Source organism: Phlebotomus papatasi, chromosome 3 (genome assembly GCF_024763615.1).
Source record: "Phlebotomus papatasi isolate M1 chromosome 3, Ppap_2.1, whole genome shotgun sequence".
Taxonomy (NCBI): domain Eukaryota; kingdom Metazoa; phylum Arthropoda; class Insecta; order Diptera; family Psychodidae; genus Phlebotomus; species Phlebotomus papatasi.
This window is the reverse complement of record NC_077224.1, coordinates 51,338,597-51,360,792: the sequence shown is the minus strand read 5'-3', so window position 1 is coordinate 51,360,792 and position 22,196 is coordinate 51,338,597. Positions and strand designations below refer to the sequence as shown.

At 33.3% G+C, this 22,196-nt stretch overlaps 1 protein-coding gene across 9 annotated transcripts in view; it reads right to left on the bottom strand.

Moving 5' to 3' along the window:
- Positions 1–22,196, bottom strand: part of LOC129807216 (piezo-type mechanosensitive ion channel component) — a 71,895-nt gene that overhangs the window by 4,379 nt on the left and 45,320 nt on the right. For 5 of the 9 annotated variants that reach the window (XM_055856321.1, XM_055856323.1, XM_055856324.1 and 2 more), the window contains 7 exons: positions 20,655–20,961; positions 12,983–13,122; positions 12,242–12,445; positions 6,045–6,454; positions 3,858–3,989; positions 3,549–3,620; positions 3,140–3,253 (listed from right to left, as the gene is read on the bottom strand). In XM_055856321.1, coding sequence (XP_055712296.1) covers positions 3,140–3,253; positions 3,549–3,620; positions 3,858–3,989; positions 6,045–6,454; positions 12,242–12,445; positions 12,983–13,122; positions 20,655–20,961 — 1,379 coding nt within the window. The remainder of the gene's footprint in view (positions 1–3,139; positions 3,254–3,548; positions 3,621–3,857; positions 3,990–6,044; positions 6,455–12,241; positions 12,446–12,982; positions 13,123–20,654; positions 20,962–22,196) is intronic. The other 4 variants (XM_055856327.1, XM_055856328.1, XM_055856326.1 and 1 more) reach the window with 3 other exon arrangements.

The window sequence follows — 22,196 nt, the reverse complement described above, 5'->3', positions numbered from 1 at the left end:
AAATCGACATTCCTCCGTAAATGGCTTTAACTAATTCATCTACTACGAGCAGGGGCCCATCAAGGGCTCCTAATAAAAAGTGAAGATATTTTTCACTTTTCCTTGTAAAAATTTTGCAGATATTGCACCGCGACTTAAACAAATTTCCTCGTAGTTCTTGTATTATTTCAGCGACCATTATGAAATATGCATTTTTAGATAGCTTTCAATGCACAATTTCGAAATATATCAGACTGATAAATCAATTCTCTTTAGGAAAAAACTTGCCAATAGTCTTCAGTGCTTCTATGCAAAAACGTATGGAAAAATGAAATGTCGAGAGGCCCCTGACTACGAGATTGCCTATTCTGTAGCCTCTCCAAGAACACGTCTGTACTTTTTGACTATCAAATAAAAACTAACCAAGGGTGTGTAAGAATCAAAACGGAGTCAAGTGGCACTCGCCAGAATGTTATGCAAGATCACGAAAGAGAAGGATGCCACAAACAGGCTTATGTCCACGTTATTGCGATGGTAGAACTACGACTCCTTTTTATTACGAGTAGTATCCTCCTGACTCTTGATATTCAAATCAGTAACTAGGTGACATCGAGTTCAATATTTCAGTCATTGGATCATCACTATCATTTATTAATGGATTTCGAGGCGTTATGGAGAATAGATAGAATATGATAGAGAAAGATGACAAAACACCGATCATTTCAGAGAAGTTTAAGGCAAGTGAGATTCTTTCGACGCAACTTCAGCGGAATACATAAAACTCGGAAAGCGTGAACGTTTTATTGCAAAGTCCATAAACGAAGTGAAGATGCTATTTATAAAGTAACATTTCTGTCATTTCATAAGGTTCGAACTGATAGTTCAATGGATGTTCGAGTGGTAACTGATGTTATGTAGGATTAAAAAAAAAACTCAGGGAGATAACCTCCTTCCGGGTGCGTCAGTGGTGTTTCTCTTTTCAGGGACACGAAAAACACACAGGATTCTTTGCCAAAGCTTTCGGCGTTGCAGTGCGCCTTCCTCAGTGGTCAAACTGTGATATTGTCTCTGAAAATTGTCTTGAAATTATCTCCACTACTCCTAATGAGGGTACACAGGGAAGGTTGGGATTACTCTGCGGGAGCACTTCACTGGACATTGGTCAGAGGCCAACTGAAAGTGCAACGAATTCAAGTTTCCTTGCAACAGAAAAACAACCCTCCGGTTAATGATCAAAACTGAAGTACATGAAAGTGTCTCGATCATTTGCAAAGCGGTATAACGCGATTGGGCAACAGCAGACGACGTTAGAGTTTCTTGAATGTGACTGATGTAGTACATAGGATCACAAAATACGAACTTTAAGATCACCATTCAGCAGACGGACCAGGTGAAGATACCTTGTTCTCGTAGATGACCAGACATTGAAGTCTGGGTACGCATTTTTCAGGGTTCCCCTATAATCAGTTTGCCCCTGTAATCAGCGAAGTTTTTGGTTTTCAAACCACTGTTTGATTCAAGCCTTATCTATGATCATAAAAAATGGGTAATTAAAACAATAAGAGGTTTCTCCGAAAGGTTGAAGGAATCATTCGTAAAGACTAAATGAGGAACTCGGGAATTTGGAGGATATGCGGACAGCAAACAAGTAAACATCGCTCTTAACGATACAGCTCGTATTGCAACAGGGTAACTAAAGAGGACACCAATAGCTAAACTCTATCCCTTTTAAGGAATTACTCCACCACAGGTGAGGAGACAAATCATCTCCCATCGAGAGATATCCAAAGTTATTTCTGAACCAATGCATCTTCTTCATGGTCCAAAAACCAAGAACGAGACTGAAGTCCCGCAAGAGTTTTTGTAACTCTGTCAAGCTACTTGACCGATCTCCAGACGAGGTCAGACTTAATCTGTGAACGAAATCTATCCATTAGATTTTTTCGAACTAAGGGAGAGCTTTCTTCATAGCGGTGACCACGACTGGGGAACGCTCAAGTATCTGAATCGTTTAAGAAGCGGTGAACCGTGCTCGAAAGACAACAGGAGGTCGGCGATGCAGATTCTCCGAATGTAATATCCTATATGACTATGAAGTAAGTTGACCAGCCCCTACTTGTGTGTTTACTCGTGGTACAAAGCTTCATATGAGGTCGGTGACATGATTAATAAATAATATTAAGCGTGTTTTCGATCAAGGAAATGGATTCAGGAAATTATACGTGGTGATGACTTTTGTACTTTCTTCTCCTTTATTCTCTCATATGACCGACGTTTCGGAGGCAGATTTCCTCCTTCCTCAAGTACGGAAAATTCCTTTCAACCGAACTTAACCTTTTTCATAATCGTCAGTTTTACACAATGCACTGGTTCCATTCAGTAATAACAACCTTTCGAAGAAACAGCCACTCCAAAGTCAAGCTACACTTATTCGAAAATCTACCGGAAACCTAAAGTTTAAGTTTACATATTCGCCGCTTTAGCGCTAATTGTTCAACCATTTCGAATTTTCGGTATTATTGACACTTTAATTGTCAGCAACGTCAATAACATTCTGTAAATTTTTGTTGCAAAAAGTGCTTTTTCGTGAAATTTAAGGATGGTAGAACGTTTGAATTGCAATTTTATTAAAATAAATGTCCTTTTCATGAACTCACTCTTGCGAAACTCGTCGATTTAAACGTTCGAACTTCCAAAGAATTTTTAGGTAAGTTCTCTCAGATATATTTTCGAATCGGTACAGAAAAAAACTCAACCGGAGAGAGTTCTCAAATCTGAAAAATGTATTACTGAACATAGGGACCTAAGTACTTCGTACTTTGGAACCGTTTTAAATTTAAACCATAGATTGGCTCACAGTACTGGAGTCACATTGTATTATCTGTGATAGTAAACTTTTGAAAGATAGCAACATTAACAAAAAGGTTTGTTAATGTTTGTCAATTCGACAAAATTTTGTTATCTGCATCGATTTTATGTTGCAACACTTTAAATAAATTTTTCAGCAAAGATTCATCCATTTGACAAACTTTTACAAACTTTAACGAACTTTTAAAAATATTTGATTCATCTTTCAAAAATTTACTAGAAAAATATAAAATTTTGACATGTAAGATGAAGAAGCTTATTTGAAGCTGTGACTTGTGCACTTCTCATGTACCTGTCCTTAACTTTTGGTTTGTCCACTTTAGCAGTGGCAGGTGTAACTTCATCTAAGCCACGTTCCAATGAAGGCGCCAAGATACGAATTTCTGGCACCACACTCTCTCTGCGCCTGCATTAAAAGCTCACTATGTAAGTGTGTCTAATTCCATCTGTCAGTTCTTCATTTAGCTTTGTACACACATTCTCTTCTTTCTCTCTCTTATTAAACAATTATTCAAAAAATTCTACTAAAGATAGAACATTTAAAAACGTAAAATATTGTGAATATTCAGGACTCACACATGGCAAAAAATTTGCATGCATTTAAACACCATTCTAGAATTTATTTTTAACGAAAAAAAATTTAACGAAACTCTCATTCTGTCTATCATGGATGAGGAAAATTGTATTGGGTATTTTCTTACTGTTCTTCCTCCTCCTCTTGCGGTTTCGGCTTAAAGACAGCTTGCTGAAGTGCTGCATAATTGGCTGCCAATCTAAAAAGAAAATATTCATGAGATGTGTCACACAAAATCAATAAATTTCAAATTATTTTTTCAATTTTCCATTTTTCATTTTACACAAATTAATACTTCATGATATTGTGTCTTCTACATTTTTCTAACATCAACACTGTGAAATTTTATTTTATCAACACAAATTTAGCCACATTGCATAATTTTTCTTATTTGAATTTGTCTTTTCTGTTTATATACAAAATCATAAATTTTTACCCTTCATCTTCTGTTCTATCTTCAGTTTCGGGATCATTTTCCGTATCAACTCTAACATCAGCCTCACTAACTGTACCCCTTGGACGCCTTTCCATTTCTGTTGTAGAACTTTCCGTTGATTGATCATGTTCACTAAAAGCACATATTTTTCAATGGCAAAAGAAAAGTAAACCAACTTAAATTTTCACCACTAAACAAACCATACCTATAACCAAGGAGGAAATATCTATGGTGATTCTGAAAATTAATTTCCGCATTACTGTATCGAACACAGTTTGACTCCTTTTAGGGTAAAATTTATAATTTCGACCAGCATTGAAAGTCGGACAAACCTGTTGGAAAAGTCGGACACTTCCCTCAAAACTTGGTCAAAAAATTAATAAACCATCAAAAAGTTACTAATCCTGATTCTGTGCATATTTAAGAAGTCTAAAAAAACAAAAACTGTTACTGTGCAATCAAGGAGTTATTTGCAAGACGCATTTGAAAAATGTATAGGGGAAAGTGCTCTCCCTTCGAACGTTCATGCCTTCGAATAATATGAATTTCTTTTGCTTTTCGTAAGAGATTTACGAGTTGAGGCGGATTAGCTGTCCAAACTTACAACCAAGTTGTCCAAATTAATAACCAATTTGTCCAAAATTCGAGACAAATTCACCTCTACATATCAATTCATTTTTAAACGTATTAAGACTAATTTTATTAAAAACAAAGGCAATAAATCCTTGCCAAGTTTCTGAACCACCCCTTCTAAAAATATGTATGTTTCGATGTTTATAATAATGCTCATACAAATAGAAAAGCATTAAATTGTTTTTATTAACATACCTAATTGAGATAATTATTTATACAAAGTTGAATCTTTCATGCTGTCTCCTGAAAAATGGCTCAGATTGAGTTGGTGATTGAGTAACTTCCAAGGAGCGATATTTAAATCCAAAAAATTATCAGTAAAGGATCAAGGAAAGGGAATTTACGCAAAGAACATTTTATACCTGTTCCTAAACACGTAGTGTACGATAGTGTTGTGAATGGGTGTAAAAACAAGTAGATTTTGATTCTCCAATAGTGTCTTGGGTAAAAGGTAAAATGGGGCACAAAAAGTCGTTGATGTTCGAAGAATTCAAATTCAATTTCGAATTTTCAAACAAAATTTTCGAACAAGGTGGGGAATTTTTTTTAAAATATCACACTAAAAAGCCGGCAAAAGAGTTACTCAGTGATTATGGGGTGATTAAATACTGGGACAAGAACAATAAACGTCGTTGTTCTGTTTTTTTCCTCATAAACAATGTGAAAACCGACGCATTTTGACACTTGAGCACTTCGAAATTCGAACACGATATACTTTAGCCACCTTGCGGAATTATCAAGAAGTAAATTTTATGAAATAAAAGCTTTTAGGGACAGGGATAACCATATAATTGACTAATTTAGTCAAATAAAGGCGCCTATTATCTCTAGAACAATTGAAATTGATATAATGCATTTTTGAAAATTGTCGTAACTTCCAAGATTGCCATACATTGAAAGTTATGGCTTTATAAACGATGGAAGTTACCATAAAATATTATTGTGTTTCTTCTAACATATTTCTCAATATTGAAGCTTTTAAATAATTTTATAAAAATTTTCTCGAGTTAACTTGCAGTTTATTAGTGCCACTTTTATTATTTTGACTCAAAAGTATCGCATTCGGGGCTCATTTTTAAGAAAAATAATATTGAACTGCAAATTTCGTTTCCTCAAAAGTTATCAAAAGGAAGTTACGACAAATGCTGATTTAACCGACGATTTGGAGCATCCCTGATGCCGAAAATGAGCAGCCGAATTTTCAGCGGTTCCTGAGATATTTTGAAAAATGTGTAAAAATACGGCTTTCTGAATTATTTCGAAATCCTATTATGCTTTTTCGCTCCTTTTATGTTCATTTTATAGATCTTTTTGTGACATCCATTATTATTTTTTCTTATATACAGGAGTGAGCTTGTTAATCCTATGCCCCATGAAATAAAAGTCAATGTACCAATATTTTTCCTGATAGATATTTCCTCCTTGCTTTGTTCTCCTTCTGTTGAAAACTTTTGTACAAGATTCTTATTTTACAAATGTCTAATTAAAATATTCGGTATTGAAGCCAATTTACATAGCTTTTTACCAATTGATAATTTTTTCATTAAATTTTACCTGTTGATCCTCTGAGGAATCCACATCATATTCCCAGCTCGACGTCCAATACCAAAATCTGGTGAGTTTTTCAGTTCAATCTTCTCCCTGGCCAGAACTCTCACCACATAGCGATAGTGCCTAGAGATGCGATTTAATCGAATGATTAGGGAAATCATAGCACCTTCAATGAAGGCCCAAATGAGCTTAAAGCCCACCAAACGACCCCGAGGTCGTTCATCATCTTCATCCATCTCAGTAACGGTATCCTCTGAGCTAGATCTCTTGAGATGCTGCCTCTCTGTCGGATCATCATCATCGTCACTGTCTGATGGAGATTTATATACGTGTGTCTGGCGACTAGGTCCTGCCTTCTCTCTGTCCAATTCATCAACATCTTCCCGATGCTTTGAAGCCAATTTGGACGATACCTAACCAAGCACACGCACAAATTACTTTCAAAGAAACTTACAAAAGACACCTCAGCTCCAAGTCACTTAAGGTGATCCGTTCTACAATTTAATTGAAACATTCTGAATATTAATCCCAAGTAATTTTAAACCGACCAAAAGCCGATTGTTTTTTTTGTTTATAAACAAATACACATAATTATTATACGCATTCCAGAATAATTTTTTTTTCTCTTTTAAAAATTAAATCCTGCCAAAAATAAAATAAAGGACAAAGAGGAATTAAAGTTACCCTCGTATTTGACGTGCAAAATGAAATTTAAAAGCACATAGATCTACACAAAAACACAAGAAACTTACCACTAATACGAAAACTACAATAATTACACACAGAAAAATATCGATTTTAACTTGTAAAAATTCAAAAAAGAGTTACGCAAAACCACATAAAATTTATTTGAGAGACTTTAAATTACAAAAAAAAAACAATAATTGGAAAATAAATTTGACAATATTGAAATTACCAAAAAAATTGGTGGTTATGTGAGATCTTCACAGTTAGGGTAAAATAATCCGAATGTTCTGTTTTTTATTAAAAGCGCCCTCATACTTAATTTAATGAACAATACATGTTCCCAAAAATTGTAATAATGTCAAATATTTTATTTGCTTCTTAGAAACATATCTTTAAACCGAACCAGATAAAAAGAATCAGATTAATTCATTATAGAGGAGACTATCTAAAATAATACAGGGAAAAGCGTGCTATCTTCGGACAACTTAAGCTTCGAATAACTTATTTTTTTCAATGAATATAACCAGAATTACGAAAAGATTACATTCAATATATTACAGGAGTAGAGAATACAGTACTTTGGAATAATGTAAAAGGCTGTAGTTTCGCGAAATCCGTAATAGATGGATCAGATTTAAATAGATCTTAACTCCTGTTAAGTTTTAACAGGGGAACTTGAGGGTAATTATAGGGATTTACACAGGACATTGGCTAAATTCACATCTTGCAAAGTTGGGTGTGGTTATTACTTCAACTTGCAGGAGTTGTGGAGAGTCAGGAAACAGTGGAACACATTTTACGTTATTTCTCCAAAATCTCAAACCAAAGATTTAAAATCTTTAATAAAGAAGTTCTCACCGCTGTTTCTTCTGTCCGCTATTTTTTTTTTATACAAAAACATAATAAATTTCAAAAGAAAATCCAAAAATAATTCATTCAAAATACAGGTTCTCGCTAGCTACACTTTTTTGCCATTACTTTGGAAATAAATGGATACCCTGAAGTTATCATGAGACATTCTTTGATCAACACCATCCATACACACAATTTTCGACTTCTTTGAAACTGGCAAAGTGCTGCTTAGCCAGACCGGAACAAGTGATTATCAGAAGGCCCAAGTCTAGACAATACCGAGGGGGCGGTAGGACATCCGAATTCAACGTTTTTATATTGACCTGTAGGGGAATTCTATAATTTTCGTGGCATTGTCACGCGATAGTTCGAAACCTGACAATGCCAATCGAGCTTTTTTTGTCATATCATATGAGTACGGAAATGCAATTCATTGATTTTTTAATGAAATCCCTTTGCTGGATGATTTTATGAAAATACGTCTTTGTTGATTTGTTTAACAAAATTCATTGCCATTTGAATTGCCAGAAATCTCAAATATATACGGGAAACAATCCACTGGATGACGTCCCGTTGACAATAAAGATAATAATAATAATAATAATCTCAAATATGTGACTTCTGACAATGCCACGTGAGCTGAAATGGCAATGTCACGGCTACAGAATCGCATTTTCGAAAAAGCTCTCCTGAGATTCAAATGCAATTTGTCATATGGCATTGCCAGAGCGTTACAGAATTCCCCTCTTGGATCAACAACGCAACAACGTTTAGGGTTGAAATTTAAATACTTGAACAATAGTAATTTCTTATCCAAGAATTTGTTCCAAGGAAATTACCATAGATTTATAGAGGATTTTTTCTGTGGAATACTTCTATGGAAATGTTTGTGGATTTTCCACCTAAATAAAATGGAGGAAAAATGAAGTATTTGCATGCATCTCATACTTTTACTTCTGAATATTAAAGAAATAGCAAATATTACGAGACCTTTAATATATTTTACTAAACTAGCAATAACGAATCATAACTTGATGCAATAAAAAAATAATAAAAAATATTTTTTCCTAAAATATATATTAAATTACATAAAAACAGTATTATTTTAAGTTGGCGACCTATTTAATGTAATCACTTCACTATTATCTATACGAAACGCAGTGTCGCATAATTAATTTTATTATAATTGTCGCAGGAGTTACTAAAAATGTTTGCGGAAAGTTTGGAAATAAATTATTCAAGTTCTCGCGATATCATTTTATTTGCTACACATTCGAGAAAAGAAGTGGAAAAACCATGGAAAACCCTGTGGAAAGATAGTGAAATTTTCTATATGATTTCAGACTCCAAATTCCATGGAAAATGTGTTGGAATTTTAGTGTCAAATTTCGCGGATTATTTCAATTTGGGCGCTAGTTTTCCATAGGAATTTCCGTGAAATTTTGCTATGGAGTTGGATTTCAAGATTCCAAGACATTTGACAGATTTGTCATCTTGATCTTGTTTTTTTGATTTTAGAATTCGAAAATCTTGAAATTTTCTTGATCTCGATCTTGATCTCTGAATTGTGGCCATTGTTTGAATTGCGATTTTTTTTGTACATTTCTCATACAATTTTCTGCCAATTTGCAGGTACTCCGAGTTGCGCGCATTTCAAGGTTGCCTGTAAAGAATCTCAGCTACTTTAAGCTTATCTGAACTTCGAATTTTCCCCGAATCCGAATTTGCAATGAAAGAGTCACACCTATTATGAGCTCATTTAGGCTCATCACTGGCTTTTTTTTCAAGATTTGATAAACGAAAATTTTAAAACCAGTGCCTAAATTTTTACTATCGCTGAATATATTTTAGGGTTCACTCTATATAATGTTTCGAATTCGAATACCCTGGAGTCCCGACCTCCCAGGTCCTCAAATATTCCATTTTCCGAAAAGTTCAAGACCTTGAATATCTTGGATACCCGAAAATCCTAGGGGGGATGCCAAGATTTCGGGTTTTCGAGATTTCAGTACCGTCGTTGCGGGTGACTTTGCACGTTTTTTCGCTGTTTTTCAACTTTACCCTCTAAAAGTGGACAGTTAAAGTGAAGGGAGGGGGGTGAATGGGTAAAATTATTTGTATTCAGTTGTTAATGAATAGATTTTGTGCCACTAACATTAATTTTATAAAATTTTACCATGTTAAAAATAATCAAGAAAAAAGGCTTGCACATGGGATAAGGTGCGGGTGACTTTGCACTTTTTAATAAATACTAAAAAATCACCAATTTCTGATAATAAACGACAATAAAAATCTTCAGTTCTAAGGGTAAGATGCACGAGATCTACAAGATCACGTGGTCGCCATCTTGATTTGACGTTTCTGTCCGCCATTTTGAATAACTGTCAAAACCTAAAACTAGTCCGATTTGGTTGAAATTTTAGTATGTTGTAGCTGACGTCAAGACCTTTTCAAAACGTATCTATGTTCCACTCTATGTCAAGTATTTACCTAGATACAGAGGCTCAAAGTTTTAAATTTTGTAATACTCATATTTTGGCGGTCTTTATTTTTGAATATTCAATATTTGAAACCTAAACGAAATGCCTCAGTAACTATTAAAAATGGTTGAGACTTTTATTTTATATATTTATTTACTCTAACATAATTGAAAAAAAATAAACGAAAAGCGCATTTAATTAATTTTTTATTTTTCATCTTTGCGAAAACAGTTTTTAATATTCTCAAATAATGCACTGTTATATACAAAAACATTACTTTTATTTTTGTTTGTTTGTTTGTTAGATCTCATCGCCTAACGATAGCGCTGTCTTTTTTGTGATGGTTTTGATAAAAAAGCTCCCTGTAGTTCTGTATTCATGAAAATGTCAAAATTTTGAACTTGGAGCCCCTATATCCAGACAATCACTTGATCTAGGTCGAATTTTATATATGTTCTGAAAAGGCCTTGACATCAGCTAGAACATACTAAAATTTCAGCTCAATCGGATGAGATTTTTGTTTTGACAGTTATTCAAAATGGCGGACAGAAACGTCAAATCAAGATGTCGACCATACCATCTTGTAGATCTCGGTCACTTTATATTAAATTCCCACAAAATTGGATAATTTTTGACCAAATACTTCTATAATAAAGCTTTAGAAAGACCATTATATGCAATTTTATAACATAAATCATGCGTTCTTAGGAAGATAATAGAGAAAAAAAAATATTTTAATAGAAATAATCAACAAAATCGAAGTGGATTATTCTAGCCAGATAAATTTAGATTGGATTTGGGCAATTTACTATTCTGAAATCGATTTTGGAATTGCACCTTCAGATAACTTTTTCACGGAGCCGTTTTTTGACAAAATTCCTATATTAGCATTTCATTGACTATTACTGAAACTACAAGAATCCTTTTGAGGATCATTGTACCTTACTTGGTACGTAACATATCCCTATATACTTTGACATGGTAGACCGGATCGGCGAAGACCATCAATAAGTGCTGGAATTTATGAAAGTCTTACGGACAGCAGAGTGCAAAGTCACCCCCCGAGTGCAAAGTCACCCCCCGAGTGCAAAGTCACCCGCAACGACGGTATTACAAGATCCAGGATTTTATTCAATACTTTAATCCCAGGATTGATCCCGCTCTTAAAAACTGTCAAAACCCTTTTATTTCTGGATGCCGTATTGCAAAAACCTTACGATGGACAAAATTTTCTTTTCTTTTTTTGAGTTTTTTTTTCTTTTTTTTTAATTGGGGTAATTTTTGGAATAGGGCTTATGTTCCTGCTTTTAAAAATTAAACTGAACCTTATCATAAAATAATTTAACTACGCAATTGGTTTGTGGAGCTAAATTGTATCAGAGGTCTAGTAACATTAAAAAAAATAGGAGAAAATATATCTCGCTTCTCCTATTTTTTTTTTTCAAAATATCATAAATTAGCATAAAACTTGTTGTCGATTTTTTCTGAGTGTAATCATATTCTTGAATAGATGTTGAATATCTTAAGTGCAAAATGTGGTGTAAATGAGAAAATGTGAAGGATAAAAATTTATACAGACAGTCGTCTACTTGGTGCAGATATTGAAATGTCTAAAAGCCACTTCATGCTTAAAATGAACATGAATTTATTAAAAAAAATAAGAAAAATCAGGAACATTTAATTTTGTTGCACTTTTTTATAATATTTACAATATTCGAAAAATATAAGCGATATGCGCATCGCACAATAACTTTTGTTTGTAAACATGTTTTCAAAATTTTCTATAAGAGTGAGCGACATAACTAGATCTAGGTCTCACTCACTCTCATTGAAACGTCGAAAACATGTTTACGAAACAAAAGTTATTATGAGCTGTGCAATATTCGTAAATTTCTCCAGTGAAATGCACTGTAAAAATATTCTCAATTCTTAGTAGATCCATATTCATTTTAAGAATGTTGTGAAATTTAAAACATAAAAGTCTAAAGTGCAAAACTACTCAGCAGAGTGCAAAAAAAATCAAAAGCTACAGAGGCACATTGAATGACTATAATTAATTTTTCATTTCTATTTTTTTTTTGATAAATTTAGAAAATTAGCCAATTTTTAGTAATAGCGATGAAAACAAAAAAAAAGAATAATTTGTTTGATTGAATGAATTTTGAAGAAAAAGCCACTCACATCGTCATCATCGTCTTCACCACCACCAATATGTGACGGAAGCGGTTCAGACATAATCGAGCGACCTGTATCGAATTTCTGGTAGGATTTCCGCCCCTTTTTGGACTCACGATCACTTCTCCGGCGGAAGGATGATGAGGAAAAGCCTGGATCGGATTCTGATGATTTATGCACATTGCCTTCATTGATTTTCGTTGATATCAACTACAAAAAATGGTTTTGGTTTTGATACTTTTTGCATGATTTCTTTTTGCAGGACACAACGCTTTTTTTTTGTTTAATTTAATGTTTTTTTTTTTTAGTTTTGCTATCTGCCTTCCTTGGTGATGTCAAAAAAGCACTCAAAAAATTGAAGAATTTTTCAAGTAGTGATGCAATCAAAAGCACTCAATGGCAGTGGGATTGAGACAAAAAATTATGTTGAATAGAGAAACTAAAAGCGGAACAACACTTTGGCAATAAAAAAATGATTGTGACTCTGAAAGAAAATTTGTTTTTCATTTTCTTTTCTCTTTGTAGAAAAATCTTTCATTTCCCAGAGAAAATTTTCAATGATGAATTTTTCTTTTAGTCAAAAATTATTGAGGTTAAAAAAAAAACGAATAAAATCTTGGGAAATATTTCCTGGGGAAGAACAAAAGTCAAACAGTAAAAAAAACACAAAAGGTATTTAACGAAAAATCAAGGGAGACGAATAACAGACACTTTCTTTTTTTTAAAAAAAAAGTTTAAAGTACAAACCTCGCCTAAGCCCATCTTCTTTTGAAGCTTTTCCTGCTGTTGATCTTCAACATCATCATCTGACTTCGGTTGAGCCAATAAATCCAATTCTAACTCATCATCGAGATCTTCAAACATGTAATAATCTCCCGATCGAATTGCTGGAAGATCGAAGAAAACCAACAAAAAACAAACATTTAAAAACATTTCATCAAAAAACTAACTAAAAATGAAAAAATTGTAGAATGTGTATGATACAGATTTTTTAGAATTTCCAAAGAATGTGAGTTTAATGTAGTGGAAAAAAAACAGACCACTGAATGTCTTAAGAAGAGATCTTTCGTGCACAGAAGATGACAATATTCAGAAAACATAGTGCCCAAGATGGAAAGCAACAGAAGGAAATATATTCAAAAAATTAGTATACATTTTCTAAATGACGTCATCTATATTAGATTTTACACATAGATTCCCATCGATGTTAGCACCTGAAAGAGACTTTCTAATATCAATTAATTTCTCTACAAATTATGAACCACAACAATGTCTGAAAATTTTTTCCTACAAATGGCTGCAATTTATTTCTGTGAGAGAAGAAATATCCTTTCAATTGAACATGGGTTAAAAGTTTGTTTTCGATTCTACGAATGAGACCAATGAAGGTATTCCAATAAGATTTTAGTATCCTTGCTAATTTTAACTGAGAAGAAATACTATTCTTTCGAAAGAAACTTTCGAAAATCAGTTTCGAAAGTCAAAAAATACATTTTTACTTCTCGGTTTAACCGCATGATGGCAGAAGTAATTCCTCTTCGAATTTCAAACATTTTCGAGTGTCAAAATGTATCTATTTTTGCTTTTTTTGTGGGAGAATTGAAAGCAACAATGTTCGTATCATTATAATCCTTCTTAAGATATTCTACAAATAGAGTTCGAAAAATTTAAAGAATTATTTGAAACCCAGAAAAGAGAAATTCTTATTTCTCGATAAGCACGCAAAATTGCTGAAAAAGTACTTCCGATAGGAGAATTCTGTAACACTCTGGCAATGTCATATAACAAATTGCGTTCGAGTCTCAGGAGAGCTTTTTCGAAGATGCGATTCTATAGCCGTAACATTTCCATTTCAGTTCACGTGGCATTATCATAAGTCACATATTTGGGATAGATTTGCATAGAACCGTTAGGTAAAAAATCTAGGTAAATACTTAACGTGGAACTCTAGGTGCTTGCAACTCGGAATGGTTGAAAATTCGATTGTGCGTTGAATTTTGGCATGGTCTAGTTTTCGAAAAATTCGAAATCGAAATTTCAAAAATCGATTTTTCGATTTATCGAACCATCAGTTCAAACGGATCAAAATTGTAGGATCAGAAAGGTTATAGTACTCCACGAGAGCTGTCCAAAACACCAAAAATTTTTAAATTTAGATTACCCTTCTCCTGAATTTATTGCAAAAAATTGTCATACGACATTGTCATATCATTACAGAATTCCGTTACAGAGTTTGGAACTCACGTGTGACAATATCACAGAATTCCCCTACAGGTCGAATATTAAATTTTTTGATTGTCAAAATGAGTCAGTCTACACTTTTAGGAAATGAAAACAAAGCAATAACGCTTACAATACCTGTCTTATTACTAAATCAGTTCATAATCACCGAGTAAATCTTTTGTCAGCTTTTTACTATGATCGAATTTTCCCCACCTTGTTCGAAAATTTAATATAATGCCGCTGCTACACCTTTTATTAGATCAAGAGAATTTCATGCGATCGAATTTTCCATCCTGGATTTTTCTCCAAACTGGAGAAAAATAAGACTGGAGCGGCAAACTATTAGTGCACGTTTGATAGGCTTCAATTACTGCATGAACTCGAAAACTCATTGCATTTTGTAGGCGATGGATCTCAGAAGGATTGATAGAAAGTGAAAAAAAATTAACACCATACAAGGACTATAAACTATCTAGTGAAAGTGACGGAAAAGATTCATACAAATGTGGAAATTCTCAATTTCTCGAAAAGGTAACACTTTTGCAAGAAAAGGGCGCGCATATCCAAATTAGGGCAATTGTAAATCAGCGAATATTGATCGTTCTAAATTCATCTAGTGAGAAACCGAAATTCTCTCGATCTAAAAGGTGTGGCAGCGGCGTAAAAATTCGAAATTTAATTTTAATTCTTCGAACTTCAACGTTTTTTTTTTGTGCAAATAAAGCTCCGTTTATTTTTTAGTTGGATAAAATCAAATTAATTTAATTTGAAAATTCGAAACTAAGTTCGAATTCTTCAATAATGGCTTCGGCACACCTTTTAGATCAGGAAAATTTCATGAAATCCAAAATGGAATCTCTATCTTTTTCACGCGTTTTGCATATTACTTTCTCACTATTTCGCTCTCTTCTTCTTCTTCTTTTAAACATAACAATAAATTCAATTTTGTTTAATCGAATTTGGAATGCGAAATATTGGGGATAGACATATGAAAAACGTGTAAGAAAGAAAGGGATGTGAATTTTGATTTCACAAAATTTTCCTAATCTAAAAAGTGTACCGGAGCCTTAATCAACGACTTTTTGTGTAAATAGAATTTCCGTTTACGCCGTTTAGCTTTTACCCAAGACACAATTGGAGAATCATAGTCCACATGTGAATGGAAGAATTTCCGTTTTGACTTTTTTTTAATAACCATAGAATTATTTTTGAAATCAATATAAACAAACTTTATCTATTTTGAAAAAGAACTTTATATAAAAAATCAGATCTTCATTGCAAAATCAAAAAAAAAAATCATAAAATTCATTCTTAAAATAATAACTGAGATCTTAGAGCATTGAAAAAAACTAACCTTTAAAAATTTAATAACAAGAAAAAAATTAAAATATAATAAAATCAGGCAACGCCCCAAAATAAAGAAACTAATATTATGTAAATAAGGATAAGGGAAGAGCACCAGCGATCGGCAGTGTTCCTCGGATCGTCAGGTTATTATCAGATTGTCGCACCAATTCAAATGAATTTTTAAAAATTATTAGCTACATTTTACCATTTAACACTCATAAGAATGCAGTGCATTAGTTTAGATTTAATTTTTAAAACCAATTTCTCGTGAGACACTTGATTAAATTTGTGACGATCCGAGGTAAAGAGTACATAGTTGCAATTACATCTATTTTTTATTAATTTATTCTTTAAATTTAAAATTCAAATGCGTAGATATAGTTAAATTAATCACTTGTATACCAATTATCAGACACAAAAATACCAAATAGTATTTTGAGGCTTATATTTTCAACTAAAGATCAAGCATGTCAATCAAGCAACATTCCGATCCGGGATACTCTTCCCTTATATATTAGTTATATATTTAATATTTTCACAAGCTATTTCTTTTGTCCAATACTTCAATTAATTTAAAAAAAAAATAGGATAAAATAGGGCTATGGGCGGAGACAATACTTACAACAAGTAGGCGTGTTCTTAATTTTTTTTATGAAATTACTATTTTCTATTTTAATTAAGCATTTTCAAAAAATCGTAAAGAATCTTATCTAAAATATAATTGTCTCTTTCTACCGTATTTTCAATTACCACATTCAGTTAAATTTTACTGTTTCTTATATTTGAATAATAGAAAGGGCGTGGCCAATTGATTTTTTAAATAATTTTGACGTTTTGGTGCGGGATAGTCGTTAAAGGTAGTCATTTTGTTCGTGATATTCGATATTTCTATTAAGACAAATTCAAAAACTGCACTTCATGTGAATAAATTTATTAAACAGGGCGTGGCTTAAAGTTTTCCTGCACAAAAAATATCAAAGCACAAAATTCGAAATTTCGTGATTTTGGAAAAGAAAAAATGGACTTCTCAGCAAAAAATTCAAGTCTAAAATCCAATTGGAATACCTCCCCAAATCTTCCAACTACAGCGATTTTATAGGGTATTTTTTTTTATTCATCAAAGGATTGCCATACCACGGGCATTTTTTATGGGTTGCCTTCTTCCTGCTCTGAAACCACCTGAATCCCCTTCTGTCAGAAACACACAAATAAGAAATCAGTTACGTAAAATACATAAAATATGAGTGTATTTATAAAAAAGATCTGCAAAATTCTCAAAAAAAAAATTGTAAATATTTTTAAAAATAAAACTAGAAAAGCAAAATAAATATTTTATTGTCCATTTGGTTGCTTTTACCTTATTTTGGTTGTTTTTTTTGGCATTAATATTTACAGTTTTGTGATATTTACATTTAAAAAATTTAGTGCAATTTTCTTGAGATTTCTGTACAGCCTCTTCATCTTTTTGTCATCTAAGTGCTTCATGGTAGGGCAATAGTTACACTCATGATGAGAAACCGGGGATCTCGATGATGTGGACAGAAGTGATTGACGATAGGAAGCTTCACCGACAGGACCCCAACTGAATGGTCTCCTTCGAGGAACGCTTCTTGCTGATATCTCATCATCAACAATCGCCCAAGAAATATCACTGGCTCGTCTTTGAGGATGAACCGTATCTGCTGCCCAGGAAGTACCCATGCTTGATTCCCTTCGATGGCCATGACGAAGTCTTGGGGACTCAGAAGCATCATCCGCCTCCTTTTGGACAAACATCTTCATGTCAATTCTCATTGGGATTCATTGTGAAAATTCCCCATTGAACTTACATCCGGAGGATCAAGATTGCTCGAAGCCAATCTATTTCGGTTTCCTCCGTCAAATTGATCAGGCCAAGAAACGGTATTTAAACTAGATTGCCTTCTGTGCTGTCGATGGGATTCCCTAGATTGCTTAGTCGGAGGCTGTAGGGAATTATTTTGAGCTCCCGATCTATTTTCATCCATTGGCGGTGGAGAAAAAACGGGATAGGATTCATCAGAACCTCCCTGAATTGCTATCAATTCCGATCCCGGTGGAGAACTAAAGGACAAACGATGTGGCTCAAGATAGCCATCTAAAGATACCGTCATAATTGCCGAACTTGGTGATGGAGCCTTGAAAACAAGGTATTGGTTTTTGATTAAATCGAATTTACAATGTAGCAAAATAATGAATTGGATCTTTCAATTTTACTTGAGTTAGCAGAAGTGATCCTCCTCTGGATGTAACTGGTCCAAGACCAGCAATTTCTGACGGAATATCCGAACCTTCAACATCATTGAGAAGTGATCCAGCCACTTCATCATCAATTGGCGTATGAAATCCTGCACAAGAAGATAAACTTTGCGTTCGTGCTAATGGAGCATGATCATCTAGAGAAGATCATTGTGATATTTTTTTATCAATTTCATATTCCGGACACCAAAATCAAACTACACATTATATGCAAATCTGGTTGAAATATGTATTTAATTAAAGAAAATATTAGGAAAACTGCACGAAATAAAAAAAAAAACGGATGGCAAAGCATTATAAGCTTTGCGAAATTCTCGAACAATTTCCTCCCATTTCCAATTTATAAAGCACTCAAAAGATTTCTCAAAATAGTTTTAAGAGTAATAAGAATAGTTTTTCGGACGATAATTACTTATTGGTTTATAAATCACTCAAACAAAACATTGCTTAAAATACCTCAGGAGTAAAATAAACTAATTTCGAATAAAAATTAGTTATCGGTTATGAACCGGGTCATAACCGATTGGAACCGATTGAGTCTTATAAAGAATTCCAAGACCTTTCCAACGAGCCCAAACATAATACCATTCGGTGGAGGAAGACCCTATCTAGAGCCATTTTAGTCTTTGATCTTGAAAAATCGTTATTAAAATGATTCAACGGTATTTTTGTGACGAAATATCCGCCTGAGTAACCTTTAAAACTTATCCAAAAACCCGTAGTTTTTGAAGAGGAGATAAAAGCTGGGGGAAAAATGAAGGTAGTGCACGGTTTCATTGTCGACTTATGGAGGGTCCCTCGAAAGTCTCAAGTGTCTTTCTCTAACCGTTTGGCCTCTAGGAGTAGTAAAACCCACACGATTACACAGACAGGATAGACAGCGTGACATCCTTTTTCAGAAATCGTTTTGAACGCGAAGATATATGGAAAAAAGTGGCCCTCGATTTTAAGCGCATTTACCGTTTTATGATTAAACTGTGCGTGGCTTTATGCGCATTTACCGTTTTATGATTGAGCTGCGCGTGATTTTAAGCGCATTTACCGTTTTATGATTAAACTGTGCGTGATTTTAAGCGCATTTACCGTTTTATGATTAAACTGTGCGTGACTTTAAGCACATTTACCGTTTTCTGATTGAGCTGTGCGTGATTTTCCAGGGAATTTCCAGGGAATTTTGTTCTAAGCTAGAATCTTTGTATTTTTGTAAGGAAGTTCATTTTTGCAAAGGTTCTTGTTTAAGGGGTGATACAGTGCTGTCTCTCTATATGCACAGCTTTTGTGTCGGTTGCATTCAAAATCAATTTGTTTACATTTTGACAAAGCAATAAAGAAAATTATTTTCTTGGTAACTAATTTTTCTTGTTTTTAATTTTCTTAATTTTATTTTTTCTGTCTCATATTTAAAATAACACGGGAAATTCTAGAACAATAAAAAAAATCATTTATTAAAAGAAAGAAAAAAACCGTTGGGAATTTCAAAAAAAGTTGTGCATATTCAGAGAGAGAACTGTCAAAAAAAGTACCCAAACTGTGCATATAGAGAGACAGCACTGTAACTGTGCCAATTTGCCGATTTCACACGAATTTTGTCGATCTCTTGCTGGTCTGCCGAGTAAGTCTAGAAGATTAGTGTTTCCAGTACAGTACATTAAAATCTACTACTAGAATTGCCTGTAGGAAATTTCTGATGTTACATGAATCTTATGAAGTGAACGCTATAATTTGTAAGAGCGAACTGACATTTAAATCTGCAAATTTTTGCTAAACTCGTGCCGATCTGCCGATTATTGCTAATGAAAGCGCCGATCTGCTGATTTCTTTGTAAAATAATACCGATCTGTCGATTTTCAGATCCAGATGGGTACAATTTTGCCGATCGCCCATCACGGTTCACTCTGAGAACCACTTATTCACCCCATGATTCTTTTTAAGTTCCGTTCTTCAAAACTAATTATATTTGGTTTTGAAACACATTCTCTAAAGCTGTTTAACTTTTGACGTTTTAAAAAGAATCGCTTTTAGAAATTATTTATGCATCTGGACAGAAAATGAGTTTAAATGTTCTTTAAAATATATCCAAAAATTAGAAATATTGTTGAAAGTGTGGTCGGAATATCCTAAAATGTAGTTTTGGATGGAATATCTGAAGGACAAATTAAGGTCAACTTAATGGGGAAGAGGTCATTCAATTTTTCGGAACTAAAATTCTGTAAACTTTCAATTCCGGGACTGAAAGAAAATATTTCAACCAAATTTGCATTTTTTTCTCTGTCTAAATCATCTACAGAAAATATGAAATCTAGATAATAAGCCAATTTTTACTTAAATAAACTTCTTTGATAAATCTTTAAATTTCGTACTTACGCAGTAGATTTCTTTTGTTCTTGCAAAAAGTCTTCATATGATCACAAAAACATCACAATTTCGACATCACAAAATGAACAGAAGTAAAACAAAATGTATAGAAACTCAAACGTAATCTGAAGATAACTCCTGATCACTTTTTTTTCTGGCAAAATCATAATTGAAGGAAACTCAAGAAATATTAGCTTTTAAAATGATTCTTACTCACCTTGGGCATGAGTTTTGGGCTCTTCAACAACAGGAACAAGTAGTTTCTTCTGTGTTGCCTTAATGCGATCCATCTTGAATTTCAACTTTTTCAAGATTCTCGCTTCAGCTTCCATTTCCTGTTTCATCTTCTTCTGCCTCAGTTCCTCAATCAATTCAGCACCTCTCGAAGCCAAAATTACTCCTGCCTTAGTCTCATTGACCACATGGCAGAAGTAGTAGCTTTGGAAGATTCGATACTGAATGACGAGGAAGGCAAAGCAAATAACATCCCAAAGAATATCCGCTTGATCCGTATTAACAGTACACTGAAAAATTGAAAAAGGGAGGGATATCCTTAAATTTTAGAAATTCTGCGACCTTTATTTGTCTATTTTTTCTTAGTTTTGTGTTTTTCACTTTACAGGAAAAATATTTTTAAGCCACGCCCCCTTAAGGCATTATGGCCTACTAAAGATAAAATTACAATTCATGTTTTCAACTGTTTCCTGAGGAAATAGCTCTTTGTAAATTGACAGCAGCTACAACCAAACATTAATTGCGAAGAAATAAGTAGAATAGAATTCAATAAAAGTTTAACCTACAAATAGGACACAGAAGCTCCGCCCCCTATGAGTAGCTACTCTTAAATCTTTAATTTTAAAAAAAAAGATGAATTAAAAAATCAAAAAATAAAATTGAAAATTGAGATAAAATTTACGCATTTTTCCGTTATTTTCACTTGCAGCCAGGGTTGGGCGAATTTTTTACATTTTACATCATTTTTTACATAGTAAAAAAAAAGCCTTTAACATGTGAAAAATGTAACATTGATTGATACCCATCAAATATAAAGTTCAATTTTTTTTATTTTTTACTCATTCAAAGATTTCGCTGTAATCTGTAAAATATTTTGCGGCTTTTCGCTGTAAAGCTTGTCTTCTAAAATGCATGATGAAATTTACTTGCAATTCCAATTCAAATTTTCTACTACCCGTTTGAACCAATATAATAGTAAGCATCTAAACGATTAATAATTTTTGAACTTCTATCTACATGCTCAGGGAGTTTTCCAATTGCTCTGCGGTTTCTGCTAATCATCAATATTGTAAAAATCATTGTAATTAATATTTACTTCCTGCTCTCTTCATAACGATAATATTTTCGGGGATTTTGCTATATATCTTGTCCAAGACATCACATTCCAGAAAACAATGTTCATGAAGAGAATTAGCGTCTCCTTGTTAACACTGATTCTATGGTAATGAACGTTTCTGTGATAATATTCTGAAAACCATCATGCTTTAAAATTAGACTAACGTATTAAACAAAAATTCACACAGAAATTATGATATTATATCGATTTTTAATAAAATCTGCACAGAATTCGAGTAAAAACGATCTAAATTGTTAAACATTTCGTTCGACAGCTGTGCGGATTTTATATTCAATTTTAACCGTTTTGTGCTGAAACTGTGCGTTCTTTATTTGCAATTTTAACCTTTTCGTGTTAAAGCTCTGAGTGTATTACATACAAATAAAATCATTTTAAGCTTAAGTTTTG